The sequence below is a fragment of the Geotrypetes seraphini genome, chromosome 15 (genome assembly GCF_902459505.1).
Source record: "Geotrypetes seraphini chromosome 15, aGeoSer1.1, whole genome shotgun sequence".
NCBI lineage: Eukaryota > Metazoa > Chordata > Amphibia > Gymnophiona > Dermophiidae > Geotrypetes > Geotrypetes seraphini.
Window position 1 is genome coordinate 50,159,292 of NC_047098.1, and position 12,329 is coordinate 50,171,620.

At 43.1% G+C, this 12,329-nt stretch overlaps 1 protein-coding gene across 4 annotated transcripts in view; it reads right to left on the reverse strand.

Annotated features, from left to right (window-relative positions):
* ACACA (acetyl-CoA carboxylase alpha) overlaps window positions 1-12,329 on the reverse strand; it is a 434,156-nt gene that overhangs the window by 317,808 nt on the left and 104,019 nt on the right. For all 4 annotated transcript variants that reach the window (XM_033921833.1, XM_033921832.1, XM_033921836.1 and 1 more), the window contains exons 5-8: window positions 8,402-8,511; window positions 7,240-7,321; window positions 1,695-1,793; window positions 910-1,016 (exon numbers count right to left, since the gene is read on the reverse strand). In XM_033921833.1, the coding sequence (XP_033777724.1) occupies window positions 910-1,016; window positions 1,695-1,793; window positions 7,240-7,321; window positions 8,402-8,511 (398 nt within the window). The remainder of the gene's footprint in view (window positions 1-909; window positions 1,017-1,694; window positions 1,794-7,239; window positions 7,322-8,401; window positions 8,512-12,329) is intronic.

Sequence of the window (12,329 nt, forward strand, 5' to 3'; positions counted from 1 at the left end):
GCTGAGTTAGGTTATTTATGTCCATCTAAAAAATGTGGAGTGTTTTAGATAATTGTTTATAACTTTTTAAGCTGGGAGGGATGTTCAGATTTGATTGATTTGATTTATTAAACTTGATATACTGCTTGTACATGAATATTAAGCGGTTTATAATACTAATACATTAAAAATGAGGTAATCCTCACTGTCCCAGCGGGCTCACAATCTAGTAAATATGGAAGTAAGAGAGACGAGAAAAAGAAGTATTATAGATACAAGAGGCATGCAAAAAGGTTGAATGAAAGAGAACTGCAAAATCCAATATCAAAGCATAAATAAAATAAATTTTAAAAATCCTAACACAGCTTGATAAAAGGGGTATTACTTAGCTGACTAGCAGAATAAATATTGCTGCTAACTGGGTACTTAGGGCTTTGCCCACACTTCTTCCCCAGAACACCCTTAACCTAGCCCAGGGGTAGGCAAATCCGGTCCTCGAGAGCCGGAGCCAGATCAGGTTTTCAAGATATCCACAATGAATATGTATGAGATAGATTTGCATGCACTGCCTCCTTGAGATGCAAATCTATCTCGTGCATATTTATTGTGGATATCCTGAAAACCTGACCTGGCTCCGGCTCTCGAAGACCGGAATTGCCTACCCCTGACTTAGCCAGTTAGGGATTGGCCAGTTAATAGAGATAGTCAGCAGCACTACCCAGTAAAGTGTTACTAAATATCAGTGGCCGGACAGCTCAGCAGGTTTTAGCTCTGTTGGAGCCTCTCCTGCCCAGTTAAATCCCTTTGAAAACTGGGACCTCCTTTTTTTAAGTGATTTGGAATACATCTTAATGTAAAGTTTAGTTAATGAATTCTGGCACTGCTCAATGTAGATGCACTCGCCATCAGTCCTTCCCATTGGCTTCCTACCTGCAGCCCATCATCCACATCCTTGATATAGCCCTTTTGGTAGATCTCCTCTGGTATGGTTAGAACACGCTTCTTTGTCTCAACCTCCTGCCAATCTACTGTCAGACCTATAAATATGGAAAACCAAGCCCTGAAAGGTCAAAATTACCAAAAAGTAGATATGACAGAATAACAGAAAAACAAAGGGCTTCTTTAAGATAAACGTATTCTACTAAAGCCCAACTTCCCATGCCACACCCCAGAAAATGAAGAAAAGGAAGTTAAAGCACAGTTTCCTAGGTATCCAAGCCTTTGTGAAGCTCCTAAGGCACGTTATTCACACCCATCTCATATACTAGTCTTCCTTCCAGAGCAGGTTAGGGCAGTTCTACAAGACTGACAGAAAATGAAGATCAGCATAGCCAATGCCCTGGAAAATCTGATAGCAAATTCTAAGACCTTTGACATTGCTCAGGAAAAGCATATGTAAGCTGCCAGCCCTGGACAGGAAATTTTTATTATGGCAGTCTTTTTCTTTGGTAGGGTGTTTGTACTCTGTTATAAAGAATATGCAATGCACCCAGATGCTAGAGAACTCAAACCCCTTGGTATAAAATTTTAAAATTGTACATTTCCCTTAATTTTGGAGCTGTGTGGTGAACACCAGTCACCATCTTGTCACAAATAATGGTGTATATGTTCAGGGGACTTGAAGGACCCGAGAGCTAGAGGGATGCTCACCATGGTTTCAGGCCCCTTTTTTGTTTTATTATGATGGTGCCATTCAGAGAATTATAGGATCTTACCACTGCCGCTCCATGGGAGAGTAGGAATGCCTGCAGTCTGGGCCACAATGGAAGAAGCAATTTTGTCCCCTAATGCCCACATGGCTTGGCTGGGAGGACCTGTAAGAACAGAAAATAATACAGTGTGGAACACTATATCCTCAGATGACTAGGGCTCGTTAGCACAAAAAGATGATATGAGAGACAAAATTCATTCATCACCTCAAGGTAACAGAGAAGAACTTTCCTAACATTCAGAAATACCAAAAAAATATATATATATTTTTTAACCCATAGATAGTCGGACTTCCTGATCTATATGGAAGGCAGAGACCACTTTTGAAAGAAAGAAAGGGACCATGCGAAGGGACACCCCTGCCTCCGTAAACCTGAGGAAAGGCTCTCTGCACGACAGAGCTTGTAGCTCCAAACCCTTCTGCTGAAGCAATCCCTACTAGAGAACGATAAAATCCCTCAGAGACTCCTCTCACAAAGGCTCATACGGAGCCTTACTGAGGGCCTGCAAACAAGTTAGGATTTCACGTCAGGAACAGATGTCACAGAGGAGGATGCAGCCGCAATGCTCCTTTCAAAAATCTGGTGACATCTGGATGAGAGACCAAAATAAAATCTCTTTTACTCAAGCCCTAAAATATGAAAGTCATGCCACTTGTATTTTGAGGGAGCCAGCAGCCAAACCCTTCTCAAGACCATCCTGGAGAAACATTAGGACCTCAGGCATCGGAGCCTTCACCATCTCCACATTCTCCTTGGCACACCAGTACAGAAACATCTTCCAAGTCTTAGCAAAGGCAGGGACAGTTGCTGTTTTTTTTAGATCTGAGGAGGGTAGATATAGCCACATCAGAGTAGCCCTTTCACACTAAGGCTACGCTCCCAAGAGCCATGCCTTAAACCCAAAGTGTTCCGGATCCTCCACGACAACTGGCCCCTAAGAGAGAGCAGAGTCGGCTGCAGTGGTAGTTTGAGACACTTGTCCCTATGTAGATGAACCAGATCTGAACAACACATCCAATCTGGGGCAACCAGGATTACCAACCCCTAGTCTTCAAATGACCCAGCTCACCATGAGCCACGGGAAAAAAATGTACAATAGACTTTTCTCTGCCACTGTTATACTAGAGTGTCTAAGCTGGCACTTCCAGGCTCAAATCCTCAGTTGTAGAAATCGAGAGACCTTTTTTTGACTGTTGATGCCATCAAATCAAATGTTGGATGCCCCCATCAATGCACAATGCTATCAAAGGCCCTCTGAGCTAGGGACCAAACCCCCGTATCTAAGGTTTGCCAGCTGAGATAGCCAGTCTGCACATTGTCTCCTCTTGATACATGTGCTGCTAATAGAGTTTGCAGTGGGCTACTGTCCAGCAAAAGAATAACTGGACCTCCAGTTTCAATAGAGCACACTTGGTACCTCCCTGCCTATTGATGTAGATCACCTCTGAGGTATTGTCCTAGACAACCCTGACCACTTTGGCTGCAAGTGTGCTCTTCAACATCTGTAGGGCCAGAGAAATGGCGCATAACTCCAAGTGGCTGAAAGACCACTTCCTCTGTGAGGGTGACTATCGGCCCCGAACTAGGTGACCCTTGCAATATCTCCCTCAGCCATAAAGGCTGGCATCTGTTGTCAGGATCACCCAAAGAGGCTAAGTGGAGCAGTAAGCTTTTATCCAGCAACTTCGGCTGGAGCCACCAACGCAAACTTGCCATCCAGGTCAGTGGTTTCTACAAAGAATCTGCCTGTGGAAACCAGCAGGACAAAAGTGCATCTTGGGGAAGACGTAGATGAGTTTTCACACACGGAATAACCTCTATGGTATGCGTCTGTCAGAAAAGAATTGGGGGACAAATCATGGGGTTGGGAGGGAGATTAAAGTGTCAGGGCCTAGAGAGGGGAGAGAACCAAGGTGCAGACACCTGCGAAAGGTTGGAGGGGAAAGACCAGTGGAAGGGGGATGGAAGGAGAGGAGAGATGCCAGACTGTGGAAACGCAGAGGGAAGGAGAGGAGAGATACCAGACCATGGGAGAGGAGAGAGATAGGAAGGGTAGGTAAGACATGGAAAAGTAGATTTTGAGCAGAAAGCAGAAAAATGGAAAAAAAGTTGAATGTTAAAAATTAATGCCAAAGATGGATGCAGGGCAGAAAGTGAAGAAGGAGAGACAAACAATCAATAGTTTCATAGTCAGAAGGAAGTGCAACCAGATGATTAGAAAAATAAAATCACCAAACGACAAAGGTAGGGGAAATGATTTTATTTCAATTTAGTGATCGAAATGTGTCAGTTTGAGAATTTATATCTGCTGTTATTTTGCTCTATAGCTGTTACTGAGGTGACACTGTATATTTTAAAGTCACCTGCTTTGACCTCTTTGGAAAAAAACAGAATATAAATGATAATTAACATTTTCTTTGCGTACAGCATGCTTTGTGTAGTTTAATTTTGTGGTTACTGTTATGTATTGTTAATAAGATTATATTGTGTGCATATGAAAAATGAATGGAAGAAATTGCATTACAATTATTACTATTACTAGTCTTTAAGCCCGTTAGATTAACGGGTGCTAGAACATATGTGTGTGTGTCTGTCTTTTTTTCTCTCTCTCTCCTTAGCCGCTTTCTTTCTTTCTGCCTTTCTTTTTCCTTGGCTGTCCATCACCACCCCTTGCCTGCTCCCCCTGTCCATTTTCCCTTCCTTTTACCTCCACTGTGTCCACCACCACCCCTTCACTGCTCTCCTTATGCAGCAGCAGCCCTTCTCCCTTTGTTTTACCTCCCCCCTGTCCAGCAGCACCTCTTTCCTTCTCCCCCTGTCCAACATTAGTCCTCCGTTATTTTTTCTTCACCTCCCCTGTCCATCAGCATCTCTTTCCTTCTCCCCCTGTCCAGCAGTAGGCATCCCTTCCTTTTTTATCCTCCCTCCTCCTTCTTATCCCTATGATACTCTTACCTTGCTCTGCCCCTGATCAGAGGTTCCCGACAGCTGCCCAGTTGCACCCATTGGAAAAGTTCCCACTGCCGCATCCCACACCCCTCCTGACGCGGCTCCCGCTGTCCTTTCTGTCTGTCTCTGTCCCTGGCCCCCTTTGCCTGTCTGTCTTTCTGTGTATCTCCCTGACCCTGTGTCTTTCTTCTTTCCTTTCTGTCTCCCTTCCTCCCTCTGTCTGTCTGTCCAAAGCAGCATTCCATCCCCCTCCCCCCCACACCAGTTCCCTGTGCACCTGCCCCTGTGTCTTTCTTATTTTCTTTGTGTTTCCCTTCCTCTCTCTGTCTGTCCAAAGCAGCATTCCATCCCCCTCCATTTCCCTCCCCCCACACCAGTTCCCTGAGCACCTGCCCCTGTGTATTTCTTATTTTCTTTGTGTTTCCCTTCCTCTCTCTGTCTGTCTGTCCGTCCAAAGCAGCATTCTCTTTCCCTCCCCCCCCCCACCAGTTCCCTGTGCAGCAGCATTAGCGTTTCCTCTACCCGCCCCTGTCCCTTCCCCTTCCCCTTCCCGCGGGCCGGACTACAAAGATGGTGATTCCAGCAGCGCTTTTATCAGTCTCCACACGCTGCTTCGGGCCCTTCTGCCCTGATTTACTCTGGCACGTCCCTGATGACATCATCAGAGATGCGGCAGAGCAAATCAGGGCAGTAGAAGGGCCCGAAGCAGCGTGTGGAGACTGATGTACACGCTGCTTGAATCGCCATTCGGACCCGCGGGAAGAGAAGGGGGTGGGCGGCAAAGGAGAAATGGAGATCGGCGGCGGCGACAGGAGAAACGGATAACGTCGTCTGGCTGCAGTCCGGCTTGTGGAGGCGATCGGGTGGTGACGTATTCGCGCGCATGCGCACTCCTTCGGCCACAGACCTACAGCGCACGGAACACGAAAATAGGACTGCGCATGCGCGAGTTAGCCTTTTATTATATAGGATTATGGGGGTGGGGTTATGGGCGGAGCTTGGGCAGGGGTACTTAGTTGATATTTGTTAGACTTAGGGGGTACTTGGCTTGAAGAAGTTGAGAAACACTGCCCTAGAGGGACCAGAGGGAGCTAAGCTGAGTGCTGCTGCCCCCCCCTTCTCCAATGCACCCCGCAGCTCAGGCACCATGGACACTCAGTCAGCCAGCCAGCCCAAATCTGGCATGAATCCACATTAAAACAGCCTGAGGAGTCCATCTGGAACAATTTTAAGCAAAAATCAAGATGTTTTGAGGCAGATAGAGGCTTTTAAAATCAAATTGAGAAATTCAAGATAGCCACCAAAGCAGCGTTTTAGCACCAAAAAACAGCCAGGAGAGCTATATAAAAGCATAGAAAATTCAACAAAAAGATTTTTGGAGGTGCGGGACCCAAATACCAGCCACAGAAACGTCTGAAACTTTGAGCACCACAATGTCTCTAATAACTTGTACTCATTGTTGTGCTGGTGCCGTACCTGCTTCAGTTCAAACTGCAGCTGGACAATGGAGAAAAAAAAGCTGCCTCAGGCAAGTATGAAATTCCACTCCAAATGTTTGTTTCTTCAGGTTGCCAGTCAGACCCTGAACGAGCCTGAGACCCCAGACCTCACAGCTCCTCACACATCTTCGGATATGGGGGGGACACACAGCTGCCACCTGCTAAAGCCCTCAGAACTGGCATGAGGCTATACAGCCTGCACTCAAGCTACAGTAAAAACCAAGAGCGAGCCATGCTCCAAGGGGAACAGACCCAAACCACCAAAGTGTTAGGGCAGGCTGGCTAGGCAGGTTCCGTGTAAAAGGGTTGCTCCCCTGGCTACAGACTTCTATGAGTTTACAGAGTCTATGTCTTCTCCCAGGCAAAGCTGCTCCAGTTGAACTGGGAACCACCGGAGCACCACAAGCCTCACAGTTAAGATGAAGACCCGAAAATAAAAAATCTAAATCAGAGCAGATCAGAAAAACACCTACCAACTCAACTGTAAAAGGAAAAACTGAGGTGATGGAGCACAGCCCAGAGATGCAGCAAGCAGAGCCAAGAGAAAAAGGTAGATGATGCCTTCTACAAACTTGTGAGTAAAAGGAGAAAAACCCACTAGTTCAAAATTCATATGTCTTTTGCACTCGAAAGCTGTATTGAACAATCTATTAATCATCAGTCAAATGGGGGAGAAAGACCCAAATCCTGGGGGGGGGGGGGACACCAATATATAGTCATCCAACCCTGGTGGAGAAAAAAAAAGAAACATCCATCCTATACTGTGTAGCTTCAAGATATAAATATACAAAAACACTAAAAATATTTAATACACCCCTATGTCCCTCACAAACACAAGGTTGTTCTTTTAGGTTCCATACTGCTCTTGGACAACATCACACTAGATGGTGTCATCAGAGTGTCTGTTTAGCAATGGCATTTCTAATTAGATCTCTGGGTAGTGATGGCAGAGAGCCACTGGGGAAGGATAACCATTTCTAAGAAATGCGGCTCTGCTTTCCCTCCTATCCCCACATATTAATTATCTGACAGTGCTCGTGTGACATGCTTCCTTTCACATGTGGCTCTCAGCAAAGAAAGTACAGGTCAGAAGAACTTACCCATGAAAGCAATACTGTTCTTGTGGAGCAGCTCTGGTAGCTTGGGGTTCTCTGAAGCATGGCCCCAGCCTGCCCAAACAGCCTGCAGACAGTGATAACAACATGTTAAGAAATGCAGGGGATCTACATCTTTACATGACAAGCAACAGACAACGGAAGTATTAAGATTCAGATAATCAGAGAGGCTTCAGCTTTTTATCACATCAAGGTGGAAAATTACTGAGAGGGGCCCAATGATATCTTATGTTACCTCATTATAGTTGATAATAAGTAAGTGATTACTGTGATTCAGGTTTTTGTTTATTTTAGTACATATCTAGGGTAAGGTGTGGGAGGGATATTTATATCATAATCTGATTTTTGAGTTTTTATATTTGAGGTGAGTGGGAAGATATCATTATCTAAAATAGGGTAAAGTTTTTATGGTAATATATGTATTTATGTTCTATTGAATGATTATTGGGTGGGTGAGGAAAAAGGTTGATTATGAGCATGTTAAAATGTGCTTTTATTGTATCATTGTACATTGCATTTGTTGTATTGCATTGTTGAAGGTATGAAAATCAATAAAGATTTATAAAAAAAAAAGAAGAGAAAATTACTGACATTGCTACAGGAATGGACCATGGAAGTAATTTTCAAAAGGTCACTTAAAGTTAGACAGTTAGGCCATGATTCTATAAAGTCCACCTAAAGTAAGGCACCAATATCAGCCCCTAACTTAATTGTTCAATAGGCTTAATCAATGCCAATATTGGTACTTAATACCTCACAATTGACTAATTGGACTTAATTGAAAGTTAGGCACCTAACGAGTGCAAACTGCAAATTAATGCCAATTAACTCCAATTATAGCTAATTATTAATGCAAATTAGTGCTTAATTTAATAATTACATTATGCACATTACTGGCAATATTCAGTGGTCTGTGCACACAATTTTGTAGCTCATGAGATTATGGAATTAGGGGTCATGTGCTTATTATCTCCATCCCTCCTACTGGTAATGAAGGTACATGATTTTCTCAGCCATCCTTCTTCTGTGCATCCAACTAGTCCAAGGAATGGGAACTCTTCATTGGCATCATAAATACCAATCCCCTGGGCCACTCCCTCCTGCCCCTTACCACATTCTGTAGGATAAATATGGGTTCTCTCCTCACCTGTACAGGAATCCTTTTGGCAATGTCAAGGATGAGTTCCACATTGGCATAGTTGTTGTTGTTCGGTCCACCAGGTACAGGCACATAATGGTCAGCCATCTTAATGTATTCTGCAAATACAAGGGCAAACAAGCTAGAATCACTCACATCTCCAGTTTTTAAGAGGTCTCTTCTCCGGCAATGCAATAAGGGATGGATTCAGTAAATGGCACCCATAATTAGGTTCCGGAAAGATCTGACCTAAACTCGTATTCCATAAAGGCCACTCTGCGCCAAGCACCCTTTATAGAATAATGCTTAGATTGGATTCCTGTGCCCAACTAAGGGTGTGAGAATTTAAACCTACTGAAACCTGGTGTAAATTCTGGGCACAGTACTCTAGCATTCTATAATACTGCGCCCAAATTTCTGGAATGCCCCTGACTTGCCTATGCCCCTCTCACAACCACACCCTCTTCTGGGTTAAAAGCAAGACAATTTGGGTGCACAGCATTATAGAATTGTGCAAAGACAGATCCATGTGTAAATCCAAGTTAATAATGCTAATAATGGCTAATAATTGACTGTTAAATACTCATTATCTAATTAATTTGGGTGCAGATCTCTGATCCATGCCCAATTTTGAACTCGTAACTTTGGACAACCTATACAAAATCCAGGGGTAAATGCTAATACATGTCCTAGATGGAACGTGAGGCCTTAAATAGGTGTCATTGCACAATGGTGGAGGAGTAGAAGGTAAGTACTACACTTAACTGACTCATTTTTCTTTTTAATCAATCGATTACTAATAAGATCTTTTTTTAAATTAAAATTATTAGGATTTTACAAAACATACTTAAGGAACAGAATTATAGAACATAACATAAGAACATAAGCAGTGCCTCTGCTGGGTCAGACCAGAGGTCCATCATGCCCAGCAGTCTGCTCACGCAGCGGCCCATCAGGTCCAGGACCTGTATGGTAATCCCCTTTTCCTTCAGGAAATCATCTAATCCCCTCTTGAACCCCAATACCATACTCTGTCCTATCAAACCCTCTGGAAGCGCATTCCAGGTGTCCACCATCCTTTGGGTGAAGAAGAACTTCCTAGCATTGGTTCTGAATCTGTCCCCTCTCAATTTTTCCGAATGCCCTCTTGTTCTTGTAGTTTATATAGATTATAGACTCAATCGCAGCAAATTGATAAAGATCTGATTGTGGATATCCAAAAGTTTAGAAAGAAAAAGGAGGTGCTGCTGTTGGGAGATTTCAATCTGCTGGATGCGGACAGGAAAGTTCCGTCTGCAGAATCGGAAAGAAGTAGGGAGATTGTGGATGACTTTCAAGAGGCTCTGCTCAGACAAATGGTGACGGAACCCATGAGTGAAAAAGCGATATTGGATCTGGTCCTCACAAATGGGGAGATAATGTATGAATGGGTGCTCACCTGAGAAGTAGTGATCATCAAACAGTTTGGTTTGATATAACAGCTAAAGTGGAGGGCGGCCGCACAATACTAAAAGTCCTAGATTTCAAACATACGGACTTTAATAAAATGGGAGAGTACCTGAAGAAAGAACTGTTAGGATGTGAGGACATAAGAGAAGTGAAAAAACAGTGGTCTAAGCTGAAAGCGATAAAAATGGTTACAGAACTTTATGTGAAGAAAATAAATAAAAACAAGAGAAAAAGGAAACCAACATGGTTCTCCAAACTAGTGGCAGAGAAAAAGGCAAAAGAGTTGGCGTTCCTGAAATATAAAAAAACCCAAGAAGATGAGTACAGAAAGGACTACCGGGTGAAATTGAAAGAAGCCAAGAGAGAGCTATGTCTGGCGAAAGCGCAGGCAGAAGAGCAAATGGCTAAAAATGTAAAAATGGTAGACAAAAATTTTTTCTGATATATCATTGAAAAGAGGAAGATGAAAAATAGAATTGCTAAACTGAAGATGCTAGGAGCCGATATGTGGAGAGTGATGAGGAAAAAGCAAATGTGCTAAACATATACTTCTGCTCTGTGTTCACGGAAGAAAATCCTGGAGAAGGACCGAGGTTGTCTGGCAAAGTTACACGGGAAAATGAAGTAGATTCTGCGCCGTTCACAGAGGAAAGTGTTTATGAACAACTTGAAAAACTGAAGGTAGACAAAGTGATGGGACCAGACGGGAATCATCCCAGGATACTGAGGGAGCTCAGAGAGGTTCTGGCGGGTCCTATTAAAGACTTGTTCAACAAATCTCTGGAGACGGGAGTGGGTCCTGGAATTGGAGAAAAGCGAATGTGGTCCCTATTCACAAAAGTGGTCACAGAGATGAAGCAGGAAACTACAGGCCGGTAAGTCTCACTTTGGTTGTTGGAAAAATAATGGAAGTGTTGCTGAAAGAAAGGATAGAGAACTTCCTAGAATCTAATGGGTTACAGAATCTGAGGAAACATGGCTTTACTAAAGGTAAATTGTGTCAAACGAACCTGATTGAATTTTTTAATTGGGTGGCCAGAGAACTGGATCGAGGACATATACTGCAAAATTCTGGATGCCTCGAGCCATGGCCACCACCTTTAGTTGCCCTGGCTCGAGAAAGTTTGAAAGACACTGCTCTAAATGAGGCAAATGCCCTAGCTGCAACATATAGCTGAAGTGCTTGGAAAAGGTAGACACCAAAGGCCAGATGGCTAACCAATAAAGTGACAGTCCAAGATGCAGCAAAAGAAGTAGCCAACTCCCTAATTTAAATCACATTTTTTATATTTAAACTGAAAATAAAATGCTTTTTTGCGGAACATTCTATCTAAAAAGATAGTTTTCTATTTAAGATACATTCAATCCAAAAGTTAAACATCAAGAAATAAAAAATTTGTTTTTAATTATGTAGCATGAGGCTGGCCCAGAACGTCCTTTCCGATGTCAGAATTGACATCGGAAAGAAGACTTCCTGTTGGCTTTAGCAGCAGCGGCAGGGCAGTAAGAGAAGGAGACCCGGGGAAAGAAAGGAGGAAGGGACAGGAAATGATCGCCGAGCACAGCTTTGGGACGCTGTCCTGAAGCTGTGTGGAGGGACAACGGGACAGGAGGTCTGAAAACGGACTTTAATCTTGCCAGCCCTGCATGGATCGGCGGTTGAAGAACAGTGTACTAGAACACCATGCCACCTCAACTCAGCCATGAAAATTCACTCGATAAATTCAAGACAGCTAAAAACCTTCTTATTCCAAGACGCATACCAGAGCATTAATTTTTACTTTGTTTTAAAGATGTAATTATTACTTTTCCCTCCCTCTTCACCCTCAAACTCGTGTTCATAATCGTATTTTATCTATTTAATGTTCACATCTTCTCTCCCTACCCCTCTCTAAAATTTATTTTAATATTTTTAGCTTTGTAAACCAGCCAGGTATACTTTGATGGTGGGTATATTAAAATTTAAATAAACTTGGAAACTTGGATTCATAATATCACAGGCATGATTTAAGACTAATGATTTAAATCAAAACCATCCTGGCTGGAAGCCATTCAAAGCCAGAAAGTTCCAAAGCCAAAGCAAATGAGTGCTTCCAATTTGAAAAGCATTTAAGAATAAATGAAACAACAAAAGTACCCGTGGACTGTCTTGGTACAGACAGTTTGAAAACTGCCTTGAAAAGTGTCAGTTTGAAAGTGGCCCCCACAATATTAGGTGGTAAGGGTTAAGTGAAATGCGCACTGACAGACGCCAGGTCCCAGGTTCAGTTCCTTCACAGAAGTTTCATTAGGGATAGAATCAAATAAGAAGCACAGCCAGGGGTGATTATATAAAGAATATATTATAGAAATAGTCTTACAGAAAAGTAATATTTATAAGCATTACAATTAAGCAGAGAGCATTACACTTAAGCAGAGAGCAAGCAGTCTCACTGCCTTACAGAGATCAGAGGCAAAGAGGGACATAGAAGCTTGCAGTTCTAGGAAG